General features: G+C 35.1%; 3 protein-coding genes across 3 annotated transcripts; 1 reads left to right on the top strand and 2 right to left on the bottom strand.

The window, feature by feature from the left end:
• Window positions 1-1,091: 1,091 nt before the first annotated feature.
• On the bottom strand, window positions 1,092-5,310 carry LOC146924744 (uncharacterized). Its single transcript, XM_085709699.1, has 2 exons — window positions 2,604-5,310; window positions 1,092-1,741 (listed from the first exon to the last, which is right to left on the bottom strand). The coding sequence occupies exons 1-2, from the start codon at window positions 5,170-5,172 to the stop codon at window positions 1,407-1,409; spliced, it is 2,904 nt and encodes a 967-aa protein (XP_085565825.1). The 5' UTR covers window positions 5,173-5,310; the 3' UTR covers window positions 1,092-1,406.
• A 3,415-nt stretch (window positions 5,311-8,725) lies between these two features.
• LOC146924745 (uncharacterized) lies at window positions 8,726-14,104 on the top strand. The gene has a single exon (XM_085711890.1). It carries the CDS (start codon window positions 8,726-8,728, stop codon window positions 14,102-14,104), a length of 5,379 nt encoding a protein of 1,792 aa, XP_085568016.1.
• Window positions 14,105-18,513: 4,409 nt separating this feature from the next.
• LOC146924746 (uncharacterized) lies at window positions 18,514-20,490 on the bottom strand. Its single transcript, XM_085711891.1, has 2 exons — window positions 18,997-20,490; window positions 18,514-18,897 (listed from the first exon to the last, which is right to left on the bottom strand). Exon 1 carries the CDS (start codon window positions 20,488-20,490, stop codon window positions 19,246-19,248), a length of 1,245 nt encoding a protein of 414 aa, XP_085568017.1. The 3' UTR covers window positions 18,514-18,897; window positions 18,997-19,245.
• Window positions 20,491-21,473: the final 983 nt, after the last annotated feature.

Below are 21,473 nucleotides of genomic sequence, written 5' to 3' on the forward strand. Positions count from 1 at the left end.
ATAAGATGCATCCCCATAGAAACCACTCAAAATTAATGTATACGTTTTATTTATTCTTGCTATTTTTTACGTTATCACATCAAGATTTGTTGTGTAAAATGGTGATCAGGCATTCTCTTGATCATAAACAAGTAATAAGGTGGTAAATACGTATCGTTTGCACGAAAATCATGTTAACGATTTCCACAAAACATACAATCAATCCTTCTAGCCAACGAGAAGAGAAAGGTAATGAATGTCATCATGTATCAAGAAATTAGAGTTTTACAAAGTTTAATAAAAAATATTTGATAAAATGGGTCGTCCCAATCAAAGTGGAGGTCTGACTCTCATAGTAAGAATGAGTCTTAATAAAATATATATCCATTTTTCAAAAAAAAATAACAACATTCTATTTAATGACCATTCATTTGATTTTAATAAATAATCACGCAAAACAATAATGTAAACGATTTAAAATATGTAATACACGTTCTTTGACGTTAAATGAGTGCAGAAATCCGTCATCAATCATTTAATGATGATCCAAGACTCTATTTTTCGCAAAAATAAATAAACAATTGAACTTTGGTGCATGATGAAAATAGGAAGGTATAGCGAAGGGGTGGTGTGTAGCACATGTATGTTGGCTGATATATAAGTAAAACCAGTTTGAATCGTAATCTCCCAACACATTTTGTTCGCGCCCAACTGAAATACCGAAAATACTCATGTGTTAGTTAAGTAACGCAAGTGTTAAAATCTACGCATCTTAATATGCGCTGCACAACTTAACTCACGCTGGAATTAACACTTGTCTGAGTTAACTCACGCTGAAAATTAACACATGCGTGAGTTAACTCACGCTGAAATTAACACATGCGTAAGTTAACTCGTGCAGGGGTATTTTGGGAAGTTCAGCCGGGAGCAAGCAATAATAACTGTTGGCTAAAGAGCATAATTCCAGGAGTTATGGTCCAAGAGGTTTTGATCGTAACTTTCAAGAGGTCCACTTTTGGCATAAAGGGGTCTATTGAGCAATTTTCCTTAATATTTCTAATTGATCAAAGAAAAAAACTAAACAGTTTTTTGTGGAAATTCTAGACAAGTAGTAAAGGGAAGCCAGGCCAAGGTATGCATTCATTCAACTTCAATCTCAATCCTAAATCATATTGCAGTATCAACAGTAATTGAATCCCCTCCTCCCTTTTTCATGCATCATTATCCAAACTATAGTTTATTTTTTTGAACAGGTCCAACTCTAGCTAATAAATAGTTAAACAAAATCTTAAAAATTCTCAAATAACACAAACTAGCTAGTTAGGAAAATTGACACCTAGCCAACATGAATGCATACATGCAAGTCACACCTTATTCTATATTTCTTCATTCTCTTATTTATAATAATTTCCTTGATGACTCACTCATCACACTTGAAATATATCTGGTTGCTTTACTTGTCCTAGCATTTCAACCACTTCTCTCATGGTTGGTCGTTCCACACTTTGTTCCTCAACACAACACATAGCTACAAAGAATAACTGCATTGCTTCATCTAAAGGAATATTATGTAACCTCCCATCAAGAATCTTCACCACACTTTCTTTGTTCCAATCAGTTTGTAACTTGGTCCATTGAACAATATCCATTCCTTCTTCACCAAAATCTCCCACTGGCCTTCTCCCTGTTAAAAGTTCTAGTAGCACCACTCCAAAGCTGTATACATCACTTTTCTCATCCACTTTCAATGTGTATGCATATTCTGTAACATAATTCAGAATCAGTTTACATAATTGATTCCTTTCACAATTTAAACTATAATATCTACATATTCTGTCATATGCTTTTGGTTATTGTGCAAGTGTTAGCTACTAGAGATATGATATTAGTGGGTTTTAGTCAGAAAAAGATGGTTGATTTGTTTGGGTTTAAATATGATTTTATGGTTTCAAGGCATGCAAAAGAACAAACCAAGCTTGGGATAAGAAAAGCAGAAGATTGAAAGAATTTTCCTTTGTAAGTGGAGCATTTACTAGTCTTGGAATTCACGTACATGAAGGACATTATGTGGTCCCAGAAAATGGCAAGAATGTGCTATAGTGGTATAAAAAGGGAATGTTTTGTGTCAATTAAAAATAACAGAAAAAAAGTATATTCATTCCCTTCATATTGACTTTTTGACTATGAATATCTGATTATTAAATGGATCCAAAATAATCATAAATCATAATCATAACTAATGTTGGTTTGGACTCACTCATTCTACCTTGTCAAATCACTACAGTATTCTAAACAATATTTTCGGGTAGCTTAAGCTAGGCAATAATGTGTCCTAAACTTCTGGTCAATGTTTAGCTGATAAAAATGTTAATCTTGAATTAAAGGGAAGAAACAAAAAAAATAAAAATCAAAGGCCTAAAACTAGAAAGCGACCCTATTATAGAGACAAAAAAATACTCTTTGAAAAATTTACATTAATCTTACTTTAGAGTAAAAATATCAAAAAGTAAATCACTGTAGCAAGCTTTCAACCAAACACAGCACCAAATCTACTTGAAATAGTTCTCATTTTTCAGTCTAACTGATTTAAATATCTATATTTTGAATATCAAAATTGAAAGTACCTGGAGCAATGTAGCCATAAGAACCAACAATAGAAGACATGCATTCAGAAGTCCCACCAGTATCTTGCAACAAGAACTTAGCAAGTCCAAAATCAGCAACGTGAGCCTCAAACTCAGAGTTCAACAATATGTTATTTGACTTAACATCTCTATGAACAATCAAAGGACAACAATCATGGTGCAAATAGCAAAGTCCTTTAGCAGCTTCAGTTGCTATTTTCACCCTAACATCCCACTCAAGAAACCCCCCTCTTTTCCCATGCAACACTTCACCTAAACTACCATTTGTCATATACTCATAAACAAGCAAATTAGTGTCTCTATTTGAACAAAATGCTAACAACTTCACAATGTACCTGTGCCTTATTCTACCAAGTGTTTTTATTTCAGCTGATAAACCATTATCATAAGAACAACCTTTGTTAATTCCTAACAACTTCTTCACAGCTACCTTTTCTCCATTTGGCATTGTTCCACCATATACAACACCAGCACCTCCTCTTCCTATGATGTTACTTTCCTTTACACATCCTAAAATGTCTTCACTTCCATATTCAATCTTCTGAAATGCTGTTAACTTCCATGAATTTGAGTCCCTCCTAAATCCTTTTCTACCCTTGATGATAGCAAATGTTGCAAAAACCAATGAACAAACCAAAAGTGCTAATGCAAACAGAAGCTTATACTTCGCCGGAATTCCAGGTTTCTCACCACCATTTTTCCGAGACTCTAATGTTTCTGATGAAGATTGGTTGCATGGATTCAAATCATATCCACATAACTTTGGATTACCAACAAAGGATGTAGAATTGAACATTGAGAATTGTCCTATTTCAGGAACTGAGCCAGAGAAGTCATTATGAGAGAAATCAGCTGAAGTTAAGCCCTTAATAGAACCAAGTTCTTTTGGAAGTGTTTGGTTTAGGTTGTTCCATGAGACATTAAGATAGTTAAGTATGTGAATTTGAGAGACTTGAATTGGAATAGGACCTGATAATTTGTTCTGACTCAAATCTAAAAAGGTGAGTGAAGAACATTTACCTATTTCAATAGGAATAGTTCCTGAAAAGTTGTTGAAACTCATATCCAACCTGAGAATGTTCTTCAAATTTCCTATATCTGAAGGGATTTCACCTGAGAATCTATTTCGATGAAGAAGCAGAATCTGCAAGTTTGGAAAGTTTCCAATAGAATTTGGTAGTGATCCGGAGAAACGATTGTTCGAAAGATTCATCTCTCCGAGTTTAGAAGTGTTTGTGTTTGTGCTTTCTTGTTGTGGAAGAAAACCACTAAGGAAATTGTTTTGAAGTTCAAGAAGTGAAAGTTGAGGCAAATAAAGAAAACCTTTTGGTATTGAACCTGTTAAATAGTTTTGTCCTAAACGAACTCTTTGAAGTGTGTAACAATGACCAAACTCATTAGGCAAAGAACCAAACAAAAAATTGTTAAGCAAGATTAGAATCTTTAACCTTTTTCCAAGACATAAAGATTTAGGTACTAATCCAGTGAGTTTATTTGTTGATAAATCAAGTTCACTCAATTTACCATTCTGTCCAAGCTTGGAAGGAATAGAACCTGTGAAGTTGTTTTGCCAAAGTTTTAACACTTCCAAATTTGGTAACTCAGCAACAAAAGATGGAATTTCACCAAAGAGTTTGTTGATGAACAAGTTCAAGAGTGTGAGTTCGCGAAGATTTGAAAACTCATTAGGTATGTTTCCAATTAACTCATTGTTTGACATATCAAGAGATTTCAAACTACTAAGATTCCCTAATTGAGGTGGAATTGAACCACTAAGTTGATTGGTTTGCAAGAAAAGTGTGTTTAGTTTGTAAATTTTTCCTAACTCATGTGGAATTGAACCTTTCAAACCACAGTTTGCAAGATCAAGATGAACTAAATTAACAAGGTTACCAAAATGAGGTGGAATTTCACCATCAAACTCATTATAATAACCTAACAAAAGGTGTGTAAGATTAGTAAGATTTCCAAGCTCAAAAGGTATGAAACCTCTCAAATCATTACCTGCAAGAGACAAATAGTTAAGCTGCAACATGTTTCCATATTTTGAAGGAATTTCTCCATAGAAAAAATTTCCTCCAAAATTCAAGTACTTGAGTTTAGGTAAATCAGTGACACCAAGAGGTAGTGAACAATTGAACTCATTGTTGTAAGCATCAAGAACTTCAAGCTCTTTGAAATGAGAGAATTTCCAACTTAGATTTCCATTGAACATGTTGTTGGATATGTTGAGGAATCTCAAGTTTGATAGTTTTGTGATGGAAGATGAAAAAGTTCCAGAAACATTCAAGTTTGATATATCTAGTGACACAACAGAACTATTGTTTGTGTCACATAGAACACCATACCAAGTAGTACAAAGGGACATGTAGTTAGAGATATTCCAACTTTTTAAGGAAGTTTTGGATTCAAAATCTTGTTTGAGAGAAACTAAGATAGAAGCTTGTGTTTTCAAAGACATAGGAAGTGATGATGATGTAGAAGAAACAAAAACAGAAAGAGTAAGAAAGAGGGTATAGAGTACAAAGGTGAAACTAGGAGTATCCATTATTTGTGGAATAACTAGCTTTGTGGAGAATGAAAATATGAAAGTGAAGTTTTAGAATCTCATAAGAGTTTATAGCACTGAATATGCAGAGAGAGTGAGAAGAAGAGTTCTAGGAAGAGGTGACACTTATGAATCTGTAATCCCTTTTCTTTCTATTTCACATTCACATACACATTACTTTGATGTCATCTTTAGCTTTTAGAAAGCAAAAGCAAAAGTAGTGTTCGGATAAAAATGCATGACCATCAAGGACTGTTTTATAGACCAGTTTATTTTTAATTTGGTTTAAATATGCTTTTTTTATGCCTATAAATATATAATTTTTTGCTTTTAATTCTTGTCAAAAATATTATTTTTTTGTCTCTAAAGTCTAGCTCAACTGACAATACCGATATTACTAAACTGGACATTTTCATCCGGGTTTGAACCTTGGACCTTGTAGTAATTCTTGTCAAAAATATTATTATTTTTGTCTCTAAAGTCTAGCTCAACTGACAATACCGATATTACTAAACTGGACATTTTCATCCGGGTTTGAACCTTGGACCTTGTAGTTGTGTGCATTGTTTGTCACTTTGTCTAGGACAAAATAAATTCATATTGAACAAGGTTTATTCATATTGAAATTACTCTATATAATATGTAAAATATTTTGATTTTAGCCCTTTAAAATAAGAGCTAAAATTCTACCAAAATAAATAAATAAATAAATAAATAAATAAGAGCTAAAATGAGTATTGCATGAACCAATTTTAATATCAACAAACTTTAGATGACTAAAACATAACACCGAAGACCAATTTTTTTTTTTTTTAACAAAGACTATGTGCATGTTTCGTTTCAGTTTTAAATGAGCCAATATTGATTATAGATGTGTAGAATTGATTGTGACATGTTCGACTGATTTTAAGTAGAATTGATTCAACTTCATAATTGATTTTAGGGTTAATTATGTTTTTGGTCCCTACAAAATGGCGACCTTGTAAGTTTAGTCCTTACTTAATTTTAATAGCATTTTTAATCCCTACAAAAAATTTCTGCACTCAATATTAGTCCTTACTCAATCCAAATTTGTTTAATTTATGCTTAAACTCTTAAGTTTTTCAACAATTTTTTACAGGCGTGTTAAAAATGTTATTAAAAGGTCCTCCGAAAAAAATATAGCAAAAATTTGATTTCTACGTCCATATTTTTGTTACTTATATCTTAAACTTTTGTCGTTTTAAAAAATTCATATTTAATTTATTTCATGTTAAAAAATTATAGATTTTAGTAAATGAACCGTTCATAGTGTTCTAAACTTGTATAAAAAGAATCGTTAAAAAAATTAAGAGTTTAAGGATAATTAAACAAAATTTATTTTAGCAGGGACTAAAATTATAAGTAAATTTTTTTTTGTAGGGATTAAAAATGCTATTAAAATTAAGTAAGGACTAAACTTACAAGGTTGCAATTTTATAGGGAACAAAAACATAATGAACCCTTGATTTTATTTGAAGCTATTATTTATAGCGTTTGATTCTGGTATTAATTTTTACACACAATTATAATTTAACTCGCCTTTACTTGAGTATGTATCCGAGCATGTATCTTTTTACCTTCACCTTTCTTTTACAAAATCAATTTTAAAGAATCGATTCATTCGTGTCAAAAAAAGAAAGAATCAATTCATTAAAATCAATTATGGTGACCGCATAACCTAACATACACTACAAATAAAATGTCATTTATTTGCGGGTTTTAATTTTTTTTAATGTTCTATTGGTTTTTGAGCCCTTAAGCTTTATCTGATTTCATAAACCAAGTCTACAAGCAAAGTTGAATCAGATTTAGAATCTTCATTTAATTGAAGTAGAAGATATGACATAGCATACAATCTTTAGACCATATCACAAATACCAATCATGGGTAGGAATAAATTGACAACAATATGCATGCTGAGTGTACATTTATTTTTTTATTTCTTTGCTTCTTAATAAGAGGAGGAAATGGTGGTGTCATTACTCAACGTGTTGCTTTCTTATTATTCACAAGAATATATGAAATACTAAGGATGATGATATCTACCCAGTAAAAGTTTTAATTATTACATAATTACTGGTCCATTATAAAAGTTATATTAATACTATGTCATCGATTATCTTTTCAACAAGCTCAAATTATTGAGCATCAGTAGTTTTATACTTATCCAATTAAAGGATGGATGATGATATCTAAGTAAAGTATTGCATATGTAAGATTAATAGAGTTTAGATACACTCTTTCAAAAAAAAAAAGTTTAGATACACTAATAGTAAAAATTATTTGCACGATCATCCAATCAGACCTCACTGCATTGATATTTTTTTTAAACAAGATTCTTATTATTATGTCAATTTTATATGACACATGAAAATAATTTTTGATTGCCTCACTCTTGTCTTTTAGGCCAATAATTAGATACTAATCAAAATTTTAAAAGACTAATTAGAATTTGATTGCCTAACATGTAATCATAGATGCATGTTTTTTTTCCTTTAAAAAAAATGCATGTTTTTTTTTCTTGAAGGGATCATAGACGCATGTTTGTGCACTTGCATTAGAATGTAATGTTACAACATAATTTCATGATAAGATGTGATTAGATTTTGAATAAAGACAGTATGTTCTTAGTGCATAATTATTCATTTTTCGTGTTGGGTGCATAATCATTCTATAAAATCTTATCATAAGGTAAGATTTATATAAATCCAAATAAGGAGTGGGTACCAATATTAAATACGAAATGAGATCTCAGTACAAAATTACTATCCGCTAAGAAATGGTTCATAGAAGAGTTTATTAAACTTTTTTTTTTTTTTTGAGAGAAGAAGAGTTTATTAAACTGTTAAAGAGTAATATCATTCTTTGTACCCAAAAAAATAGATAGTAATATCCTTCATCTTTCATAAACACACACATATATATAGACAACAAGATAATGAAAAAGACAATCTTTATGGTTGAATAATAAGGAAATAATTAAGGATGCATGGAACGATCAAACCTAGGTCAGCTCATAAACTCCACATAATAATTTCTTTTTAGGTGGATACCCTTGGTCCCCTGAATCCTTTCTTTCTTTGTAGTTAGTGACTCAGTTTCATTTCATTTCACAATAAAGTTCATTAATACTCCAAAAAAATTACAATATTATTCCAGAGGAGCTAGCTTCTTTTAACCCTCTTGATCTGATAGCAAGCTGGACCCATCCACTTCCAAGAGAAAGATCAACAAACCATTTTGGCTTAAAGATTTCGTTCCTAAGTAAAATATAGTATGTTATTAGCATTCTCTTTTATTGTATTACACTAAGGCCTTCGGCCCAGTAGTGCTAGGCCCATTAGGGTTATAAACCTAGCTATTTATATGGCTTTCCTGTAGAGAAGTGGACTATGAAAATAAAATGTCAATTTAATTCCTGTCTCTTTTAATTTCCGCCGTTATTCTTCTTGCTTTGATTTCTGTTTGATTGATAATCCCAAGAACAAAAGATCATTTTTGCTATCATTGGTGCTTTCATTTTTTTGCCTCCATGCCTCCCAAACCAGCAAACCCCACCGGTAAGGACCTTGAGGATGCCATAGCCGCCGTCACACAACGATTTGAGGAAGCTAACACCACCACCAACAACCGTTTCACTGAACAAATTGACATCCTCCACACCAAAATCGATTCCCAACAACACGACCTAAATCTGAAATTTCAACAACAGGATGAGAAGTTCCAACAATCATTATCCTCAAGCAACGAATCGCTCAAGCTTTTCATTGCTTCTGTCCTCCAGAAACAGCCGACCGCCGCCTCGTCATCAACAACAACAGCGACCTCCTCAGCACCAATCATGGTTACCACCTCTCAACAAGCAACAACCTCAGGTATTTCCCGTTTTACCCTTTCACCCACCACCGTTTCAACTCTTACAACATCTACCACACCAATACCTACCTTTCCCTTCACTACCCCACCACACTCAGCAACAACTATTCTTTCCCCTATTCCATTGGTCAACCCCACTACCGGCCCTTCATCCTCCTCACCAACAACCAACCCTTTCATCCCCACTACTAGCCCTTTCATCCCCACTACCACCCTACAATCTTTTCCTTCAACAACACCACTTACCGTTCCCATCTCCAACTCCTATAGTAACCATATTTTCACCCAACCCATTGTCGCCACACACTCATACCCCCCACCACCACCATACCCGCCTCCTTTTTCTTCAGGAACCCCTTTCTCCACCCCATCCCATAACTTTCAATACATACCCTCCCCTTTACACCATACTAACTACACGCCTCAACACCATTCGTCATTTCAAACCAACTACACCCACCCCCCAACTATGCGTAATCCTAAAGTGGAAATGGGAGTGTTCGACGGCACAGATGCGCTCGACTGGGTGTTCCAAGCAGAGCAGTTTTTTACCTTTTATCACATTCCAGTGGAAAACCGACTTCAAATGGCTGCTTTCTATATGAAGGGAGAAGCCCTAAGTTGGTATAAGTGGATGTTTCAAAACAATCAGCTCACCGACTGGCCGGCCTTCTCCAGAGCACTTGAAACACGTTTTGGCCCTTCCACTTACGAAAACCATCAAGCGCAACTGTTCAAATTGCGTCAGCTGGGTTCTGTTTCGGATTACCAAGCCAGCTTCGAAAAATTAGGCAATCGGGTTTTAGGCTTACCAGCTGAAGCCCTCTTAAATTGCTTTATATCCGGCCTTTTACCTGAAATAAGAAATGAAATTGCTATACAAAAACCCACCAACATCTCCCAAGCCATTGGCCTTGCCAAACTCATTGAATCCAAGATAAAAGAATCCAAATCGCGTTTTAACCGACCCTTTCCCACTACATCCAGCAACACTATTACACCCCCATCCAAGACCACAATGACCTCATCACAGCCTACAAACCCCATTACAACGAACGCCCCTTTTCCTACACCTTCACGCCCAACAAACACCAACAACACTAAATTACCCATTAGACGCCTCTCCCCAACCCAAATACAAGAGCGTCGCGCTCTCGGACTATGTTACAATTGCGACGAAAAATTTGTCGCTGGCCACCGTTGTGCATCAGGAAGGTATTTGCTGCTGATATTAGAACCTGATGACCCTTTCGAACCCACAGATGACCAACCCGAGCCTGATCCTTCCTCCCCTAACGATGAGACTTACTTCCAGCTCTCACCCCAAGCATTATCGGGGAAACTATCATCCCAAACCCTCAAATTCAAAGCTTTCCTTCAAGGCCTCGAAGTAACAGTCCTCATAGATACTGGAAGTACACACAACATACTCCAAACTCGCATAGCCAACCATCTCCAACTCCCTTCCACACCCATTCCCAACTTCTCGGTCATGGTGGGCAACGGTAACCATATCCAATGCGCCGGTCTGTGTAAATCGGTCCCTATCACCCTCCAAAAACACTTATTCCACATACCTTTTTACCTTTTTCCCATTGAGGGGGCTGACGTCGTCTTGGGAATGGCCTGGCTCGAAACTTTAGGCGAAATAAAAGCCAACTTCAAAGTACCTTCTCTCTCATTCCTACACCAAAACCAAACTATCACCCTCACTGGAGATCCGAAAACACCTCCCCAACAATCCACCTACCACCAATTTTGTCATCTATTACATACCCAGTCCGTTGCTTCCCTACACCTTCTCTCTTATGTCCCCACACCCTCATCCAACGTTTCTAAATGCATATCACTCCCCTCAACCGACATACAAATAACTCAATCCACACACCCACCACCAATCCAGCAGCTGTTACAAAAATTCTCCAATGTTTTTGCCAACCCCCATGGCCTTCCCCCTCCTCGTCCTCATGACCATCGCATCCCCATCCACCCAAACACATCCCCCATCAATGTTAAACCCTATCGTTATCCTCACTCCCAAAAGGATGCTATGACAACAATCATCAAAGACATGCTAAGGGACGGCATCATCACCCCCAGCACCAGCCCCTACTCCTCTCCCGTTCTACTTGTCCGCAAAAAAGACGGCACCTGGCGTTTTTGTGTTGATTATCGTGCCTTGAACGCGGTTACAATCAAAGACCGTTTCCCAATCCCCACCATAGATGAACTTTTGGACGAGTTAGGATCAGCCACCATTTTTAGCAAAATTGATCTACGTTCCGGGTATCACCAAATTAGAGTCACGCAAGAAGATGTGCATAAGACCGCTTTCAGAACATTTGATGGCCACTATGAGTTTTTAGTAATGCCTTTTGGCCTTTCTAACGCTCCCTCAACTTTTCAATCCGCCATGAATGATCTGTTCCGGCCTTATTTGAGACGGTTTGTTTTAGTTTTCTTTGATGATATTCTAATTTACAGTCGCTGCCTTAAAGATCATTTGTTACATTTACGTTTAGTTCTGACCTTACTTGCAACTAATCAGTTCTTTGCCAAATTATCAAAATGCGTTTTTGCTGTTGATCAAGTTAACTACCTAGGTCACGTTATCTCTAGCAGTGGTGTCACACCTGATCCAGACAAGATACAGGCAATTACTGATTGGCCAGAGCCGCACTCCCTCACAGCTCTCCGTGGATTTTTAGGATTGACAGGTTTCTACCGTCGCTTTGTTCGTAATTATGCTACTAAGGCCGCTCCTCTCACTGATCTGTTACAAGGTAATAAGTTTACATGGAATTCAAATGCTAGTACAGCCTTTACACAATTAAAAGAAGCTATGACTACGACGCCGGTATTGTCCCTTCCGGATTTTTCCAAGCTGTTTGTTGTGGAAACGGATGCGTCCGCCATTGCCATAGGCGCTGTTCTCTCTCAGCAAGGCCACCCCATCGCTTTCTTCAGCAAAAAAATGTGCAGCCGCCTACAAGCATCCTCGGTTTACGTCAGAGAAATGTTCGCCATCACTGAATCAATAAAAAAATGGCGTCAATACTTGATTGGTCGGCACTTTCATATCTATACGGATCAAAAGAGCCTCAAGAATCTGCTAGTTCAAACTATACAAACGCCCGAACAACAGAAATGGGCCGCAAAGCTACAAGGTTTTGATTTTGACATATTCTACAAACCAGGAAATTCTAACCTCGTAGCTGATGCTCTGAGTCGCAAACAGGCAGTTGTAGAACCGGCGTTTCTGTCGCTTTCATCTGCAGTGCCAACCATTATTCAACGCCTCACCCAATTCTACAAAGAAGAAGCAGAAGGTCAAGAGCTCATCCAGAAGCTAACAGAGAAAACAGATTTGCCCCAACATTTCACTATCAAAAATCAACTGGTGTACTTCAAGGATCGAATCTACCTGCCTGATTATTCTGGGCTTAGGAGCGCCATCATCTCTGAATACCACTCCACTCCTCCAGCAGGACACTCAGGTTTGCAACCAACGCTCAACCGCCTTGCTGCATCTTTCTGCTGGCCGGGAATCTACAAAGACGTCAAGTCCTTTGTTAAGAGTTGTGTTACCTGCCAAGAAAACAAATACATGCCATCAAAAAAACAAGGATTGTTGCAGCCTTTGAAAATTCCAGACAAGGTGTGGCAGGACCTAACAATGGATTTTGTTACCCACCTGCCCAACTCTTTTGGACACACAGTGATTTGGGTCATTTGTGATCGTCTCTCTAAATTCGCCCACTTCATTGCTCTGCCCACTAAGTTCACAGCGCAAACTCTGGCCATCCGATTCACTGCTGAGATCATTAAGCTTCATGGCATTCCACAAACTATTATCTCTGACCGTGATCCACTTTTTCTCAGCAATTTCTGGAAAGAATTACTTCACCTTCAAGGGACAACGCTGCGATACAGCACGGCCTACCATCCAGAAACGGACGGTCAGACGGAAGTGGTTAATAGGACACTAGAAACTTACCTCAGATGTTTCACCAGCGATAACCCAAAGAAATGGTTCACATATCTTCACCTGGCCGAGTACTGGCATAATACCTCTGTGCACTCCGCCATTGGTATGTCTCCCTTTGAAGCGCTGTACGGCCGCCAGCCTCCAGCCGTCACTGATTACATACAGGGAACAGCCAAACTCCAATCTGTGGATCAAGCACTTAGTCAGAGACAAATACTTTTGGACAGACTCAAACTCAACCTACAAAAGAGTCAACGCAAAATGGAAACCCAAGCAAACAGGAAAAGAAGGGACTGCACCTTTAATGAAGGAGATCTTGTTCTCCTCCGTCTGAAACCCTACCGTCAAACCACCGTCCAACGCCGGGAAAGCCAGAAGTTGGCAAAACGTTACTTCGGACCCTTCAAAGTCCTCCGCCGCATCGGAAACCTGGCTTATGAACTAGATCTCCCACCTGATTCACGGATCCATCCTGTAATTCACGTTTCTCAACTGAGAGCATTCCATTCCGACACACCTCTCCCACACAGCGCCACCATTCCATCAGACCTTGGTGTTGATATCTCAGAAGTGGAGGATGCACTGGAAGAATCATTAGAACAAAACAACCACAAAGGATCTGATGATAAGGAAAAGGGAATTCCTCATAGTGATGACTTGATAGAGTCTGAAAGACAAGTGAAAGAAAGTGGAGAGCTTAATAGAAGAAAGTTAGATTCATCCCTGCCTTATGATGTCAAAACGCGTGAAGGAACTCTTCCCCACTCAACCGCACAAACAGACGAATCACAACAAGACACGTGCCCCACTATGTCTCCAAATAATACAAACCATCACACCGGTTACTCCACTCAATCCATACCAACCGTGCTACCTACACCCCCTGTACCCAACTCACCAAATCCCTACCAGAAATCACTTCCTATCCACAACCTTGAGGACAAGGTTCTCTTTGGACCGGATAGTAATGATAGCAAGCTGGACCCATCCACTTCCAAGAGAAAGATCAACAAACCATTTTGGCTTAAAGATTTCGTTCCTAAGTAAAATATAGTATGTTATTAGCATTCTCTTTTATTGTATTACACTAAGGCCTTCGGCCCAGTAGTGCTAGGCCCATTAGGGTTATAAACCTAGCTATTTATATGGCTTTCCTGTAGAGAAGTGGACTATGAAAATAAAATGTCAATTTAATTCCTGTCTCTTTTAATTTCCGCCGTTATTCTTCTTGCTTTGATTTCTGTTTGATTGATAATCCCAAGAACAAAAGATCATTTTTGCTATCATGATCACTTTACTACACCGTTTAATGTGAAAAAGAAAAAGCAAATTAAAGTCCATTTGATTCTTCTTCTTTTTAGAACATGTTGGGATCCTTCACATTCATTCATATTGATCTTTTTCTCCAAAATGTGGACCAGTTTGAATATTTCCTTGATTCTTTCTTTTTCCGTAGTATAATAATAAGTGTGTTTGGTTTTGGGATGCGAAGAAAAAAATTAATTTTGAATGAACTGATTTTATAAAATTGATATTTGTTAAATGTATGTTGAAGGTAAAATGATTTATATTTGTAGGCATTCACATAAAAGTTACGAGTTGAACTTGTATAAATTTGGGTGTAAAAATCATGCTTGAAGTCAAAAGCTAATAATTCTAAATTCAAATTAAAATCGATTTATCAAAATTAATTCTAAACCTTTAAAATTAATTTTCACTCATTTAAAAGTAAAGTTAAACTGTCCGTGTCTGCATAACTCAGTTAATATAAACATTGCATGCATTATATATACAAGGTATTTAAAACCCAGATTCCATATTTATTTATTTTTTGAATAAAACTGTTAAACCCATATTCCATATTATTCACCTTAAAGATGAAATGGTAGTCACATCGACATTTTTTTAAAAAATTAAACATACACTAAATTGTTGTATTTTATTAACCAATTGGAATTTGGTCAAATGGCAGTGGTCTTTGTTTGGCTTCAATTGATTATTGAAGGTATGATTGTGGCCTAAAAGAGTACTGATTAGAAAACATGCTGGTCCCATTCAGGAAATTCCTTGCTTTGTTTTGGGTGATGGTGTGAGGCCCCATTTCTAGCATTACATTAACCCACTAAAAACAAGTACTTTAGTTTATGGTACACTTTCTGCTTCACTTATGATGAATTGAAATATTGATTTCCCAAAATCATGATATATATAAATTCCAAAGTGACTTGTACAGTTGTACACATGTACAATTAATATGTATAGAGATAAAGGAAGGTCCCCAATTAAAGACAGTACCATGTACAAAATAACATTATACAAGAAGAGATGGATGGACTTTCCACACCCTCATGTTTATCTGATGCATCATCCCACTGAATAAGAGGTTAGGGCAGAAGCACGTTTGCAGCTGAAACTAAAATTATAGGGTTAATTATGTTTCTAGTCCCTATAAAATAGCGACCTTGTAAGTTTAGTCCTTACTTAATTTTAATAGCATTTTTAGTCCCTATAAAAAAAAATTTACTTATAATTTTAGTCCCTGCTAAAACAAAGTTTGATTAATTATCCTTAAACTCCTAAATTTTTGAACGATTTTTTTGAGACAAGATTAGAACACTATGAAAGGTTCGTTTGCTAAAATTTAGAATTTTCAGACATGAAATGAATTCAATATGAATTTTTTAAAACGACAAAAGTTAAAGATAAAAAGTAATAAAATCTGGATGTAAAAATCAAATTTTGCGATAATTTTTTGCGGAGGAACTTTTAGTAATGTTCTACACATGTCTGCAAAAAATTGTTCAAAAATTTAAGAGTTTAAGCATAAATTAAACAAATTTGAATTGAGTAGGGACTAATACTCAGGGCAAAAAAACAAAATTAGGGACTAAAAATGCTATTAAAATTAAGTAAGGACTAAACTTACAAGGTCGCTATTTTACAGGGACTAGAAACATAATTAACCCAAAATTATATGCACGGATATAAATATAAATGCAGAGATATCATATGTATATGTTCAATGTCACGTCCTATCCAAGATTCCTAGTTTGTGGCCCTTACTTTATGTGTATAGATATAATAGAGTTTATGCCATTTTATGTAACATCAGAACATCGTTGATATATACGGCAATATCATGATTTGGTCATGTTTAATCAGTTTTGGTCATGTTGGATGGGTTAAGTGCTGAATCATTTTATATTTTTTTTATGAAGAGGAAATTAAATTAAGGGTTAATTATGTTTCTAGTCCCTATAAAATAGCGACCTTGTAAGTTTAGTCCCTACTTAATTTTAATACTCCCTCCGTCCCGAATTAATTGACCCCTTGGCTCATTTCACACTTATTAAGAAAAATGTATAAATAAAGGGGAAAGTGGAATATATTGTATTGGGAATGATAAAAGTAGTATTATTTAGTGTTATATTGTATTGGGAATGATGAAAGTTGTATTGAAAATTGAAATGGGTCAATTATTTTGGGACACTTTTTTTTAGAAAATGGGTCAGTTATTCCGGGACGGAGGGAGTAGCATTTTTAGTCCCTAAAAAAAAAATTACTTATAATTTTAGTCCCTGCTAAAACAAAGTTTGATTAATTATCCTTAAACTCTTAAATTTTTGAACGATTTTTTTGAGACAAGATTAGAACACTATGAAAGGTTCGTTTACTAAAATTTAGAATTTTCTGACATGAAATGAATTAAATATGAATTTTTTAAAACTACAAAAGTTAAAGATAAAAAGTAATAAAATCTGGATGTAGAAATCAAATTTTGCGATAATTTTTTGCGGACGAACTTTTAGTAATGTTCTAAACATGTCTGCAAAAAATTGTTCAAAAATTTAAGAGTTTAAGCATAAATTAAACAAATTTGAATTGAGTAGGGACTAATACTCAGTGCAGAAAAACAAAATCAGGGACAAAAAATGCTATTAAAATTAAGTAGGGACTAAACTTACAAGGTCGCTATTTTATAGGGACTAGAAACATAATTAACCCTTAAATTAATGAGTGAATTTTTTTTTCCGACCTTAATGCCAAAAAAAAAAATGAAACATTTGAACCCCTTTCAAATTTATATACCAAAATGACTCACCTTCAGATTTGTTTTTATTCTGTTTTGTCTTTTAGTGGACCATTACCGTCATTTCAAATGGCAAAAGTTATGGTGCATAAGAAAATCTTTATGCACCGTGCAAAAATCATTCACAACCATCAGATCTAGTGTACATGCGTAATAATCCTAGACTTCTCCTCTCAAACTACACCAAATCAAGGAATAAAGAAAGAGGTATAAGTGAAACATAAGTTAAAATACTTCTCTCTCTAAATTATTTTAGAGAGAGAAGCTCTGCAACAAAGGTTATCTTCTCCGATCAACATTAAAACGCCGGCGCGGTGGTGGCCGGCCCAACAGGGTGGCGCCACCGTGCCGGAAAACTCAACTTCCTTTTTTTTTGAAAACTGAAGACACTTTTCAACATCCTTTTTCGCGCTGGTTATGAATATGGCCTTAGATTTTTCGAAAACTCAACGGTTTGTTCTAGATCTAGAAAAATAGATCACGGTTTTACCTTTCCTTTCTTCTTCTTCTTCTTCTTCTTCTTCTTCTAGATCTAGAACCGGCTTTGTTTTGTACAGATCCGGTTCGGATTGTGTTGTGATTGCTTGAGTTCGGATTTGTTGTGTTATTCTGGATGATGATGATTTGAAAAGGTTGTTGTTATTTGTGAGATAAGGAAAAAATATTGAAGAAGAAAAGGTTGTTGTTAAAAATATTGACGACGAAAAGGTTGTTGCGATAAATATTCAGAATTAAGTTATAGGGACTAAAAAGTGTGATTTTATTTTTTAGGGACTAAAAACAAAATTACGAATATTTATAGGGACCATTTACTTAATTAACCCAAAAGACTGACAGTACTCCTCATTATACCTTTTGAAGTCATTATAATAGACACTTAGTAAGTTCTTTTTTGAAAATTTATTACGTTATATAGAGTCTTAATCAAATATATTTAACTTTAATGTATTCAAGACAATAATAAAATGAAAAATGCTAATGAGTGTCCTTATAACACTGGTTAAGAATATAAATATAGAAATTCTATGTTGAAAAATAATGCATTCAACTTTTTAGAAGTTCAAATATTGTTGTTCCCAATTAAAAATGTATAATTTTGACTTCCTTAACAAAATATATAAAACCAATGAAATACTGTAATCTCGCTTTTTGCGCAAAGATGTGTAAATAAAGATCATACGTGCCTAGCCATATGTTTATGTAATAAACACTCACTGTTGTAAATGTGATTCATCATTCAATAACTTGCCACAAGAGACAAATATATATATATATATATATATATATATAAATAAAAAATAAAACTTACCACAAGAGACTATAGCAACATCAACAACAACAAATTAAAGATTGTCGCACATAATAATTTAACTAGGTTCCAACAATATTTGAATTAAAAGAAAATTAATCCATCATTTTTAAATAAACCAAAAGAAAAACAATTAAGTTTGTTTAATGAGAAACTAAATTCAAATTTCATCAGAACAACCGTTCGGCCAAAGCTTGAAAACCTCCTTAAATACCAACATCCTCCAAGTCCACCAAATCGATCAATTGCACATTATACTTTCAATATCAATTGTCTAGAGCATCTTGTACTTTGACTAAGCATTTTCTGTTACATGCATGAGCCTAGCTTATTTAGAATGCGGTGATGTAGAATTTGACAGAGTATCATCAGATTCTTGGTGCTCCTCTAACACAATAAAAATATTGTTTTGTTGTTGCTCACAGATGGTACCTTGCTCACCTGCATTTTTATTATTAGTCATAACATATGAGAAATTTGAGTTACCTTGAAACTTTTTAACAACTTGAGAAATCAAAAGTTTAGTATTAACATGCATACATTGTTATCTTATTACTCTTTCTTGATGATTTTTCTCCAAAATTGGATGCATCATTGCCACTGGATCCAGAGGAGCTAGTTGATGTTGGTCAACCTTTTTTGTGGTATTGGACAACACACGTTGGATTGTGTTTTGATTAAGTGATGGTGAACCTACACCTGATTGGGTGAATCTTGCACATTGTTCAGTAGGTGAAATTTCAGTAAGGACGGTTGTTGTTCCTACTAGATCATATATTGCAGTCATACCTATTGTTGGAGATTGAAAATTCCTAGGTGAAAAATGATCTTTGCAGATTTCATTACCTTTTGAGCTGGAGTATAATCATCTTTAGGTATAAATTTTCCTTTACCGAGAGATTTTGTTTGATCAATTGGAACCTGAGTCGATGGATTAGTTGGTTTAAGGACATCAGGCACCATTTTAACAATGGATGGTAATGGATCAGACATACGAATTTCAAGAGAAGATGACATTTTAACATTTGAAGAATTCAAAAGTAACTCATCATCGACTTTGAATTCAGGAGGAATTTCATTTATGTCTAGACCAATAAACGGTTCTTGATTCCTAGTGTTGTGAATTTCAAAAGGTGGCCTTTCACCATTTGAGGAATCCAAAAGTAACTCATCATCGACTTTGAATTCAGGAGGAAATTCATTTATGTCGAGACCAATAAACGGTTCTTGATTCCCAGTGTTGTGGATATGAATATTCTTCTGATTCAAATTATGATTCTCCTGTGTATGATCAACATTAGTGGGACATACCCAAGGAACACTCACATTGACGCCCGCTTCAACTTGTGTAAGTATATCAGACGAGAAGAAGGCTTGACCTTGTAAACTAAGACCATTTCCTGCTCTTATAGTGATAAAGTACCCTCCAAGAGTAGGAAGTGTTCGATCAATGACACCTGCGAATCCCATCCCCGGATAGATTTCCCCTGGATCCCTCTGGCGTCTTTGATTTTCAACATCTGAGGAATCCAAAAGTAACTCATCATCGACTTTGAATTCAGGAGGAATTTCATTTATGTCGAGACCAATAAACGGTTCTTGATTCCCAGTGTTGTGGATAGGAATATTCTTATGATTCAAATTATGATTCTCCTGGGTATGATCAACATTAGTGGGACATACCCAAGGAACACTCACATTGACACCCGCTTTAACTTGTGTAAGTATACCCGACGAGAAGATGACTTGACCCTGTAAACTAAGACCATTTCCTACTTTTATAGTGATAATGTACCCTCCAAGAGTAGGAAGTAATCCATCAATGACACCTGTGAGGTTCATCCACGGATAGATTTGATTTTCAATTTGTGGTTGAAATCCTGGGGGAACTTCTGGTATCAGGTGTCTACTTTGACGACCGCCTTGCTTGGTCTTACTATCCTTTGAAGGTGAGACTTTCGTATCTCTTGAATCATCACCAATATTGTCTACTCTATTATCATGGTCATCATTTTGCTTTGATATTATGTTCATAGTTATTTTTCGCTCTGCAATAACATATAATTGAAAGTAAAAACAATTATACTATTTATGTATCGAATACTTAACAGATATGAGATATTGATATGCATATCAAGGATAGAATTTACATTTTGTTAATAAACAAATTGTTAAAGAATAGATAATACGTAGCTTTGGATCTATTAGATAATACTCATTAGGGGAGCAATGTATGAACTATACATTAATAGAAAAGTACTTAAACTATTTCCCTCTGTCATAATTGTCAGCATTAAAATTGTTTATTAGTTCTTCAAAATATTTTGTTTTTTAGAAATAAAAATTAAGTTTCTCTAGTGTATTTAGGTTATAAAACATAGACAAAGATTAGCCAAGACATCCACATTATCAATTAATTTCCCGATTTTAGTTGAGGTGCCAAATTGTACTAAACACAATTTGACTATTGAGTTGTCATAAGTTTACCGTTGTAAAAAACATATAGGTGAAGATAGCGACTCATTAATTTATTGCAACATGATATAGCTAATTAGACATGTAAGATCATGGAAAAAACTTATTTTATACATCTAATCTAATATCATATTTACGAGTACAGATTTGCTCCATTTATCTACTATCTATATATTTCATATATACGAGTACAAATTTGCTCCATTTATCTACCATCTATTTGTTGCCCATTTATGAGAGAAACACACTTAATTGACAGATTAGTGGGGCCTATTTTAAGAAGTGCAACCCACTAATCTTTCACTTGTGCCTATCTTTTTCATATATTAACAATAAATGAAGGATAGATAAATGATGCAAATCCATACATCATATATACCATGTTAGAAGTTTATAAGAAGAAAAAAAAAGGAAACTAATTAGATAGGCACCGAAGCAAGTATTTCACGCTTTTGTCACAAAGAGGGAGGCAATTAATTAGATGGAAACTAAAAGGGTGATGAAAATTGAAGAAAAGTAAAACTTGGGCCAAATATTAATAC

Source organism: Medicago sativa, chromosome 5 (genome assembly GCF_051527215.1).
Source record: "Medicago sativa cultivar Bolivia chromosome 5, Bolivia_mono, whole genome shotgun sequence".
Classification (NCBI taxonomy): Eukaryota; Viridiplantae; Streptophyta; class Magnoliopsida; order Fabales; family Fabaceae; genus Medicago; species Medicago sativa.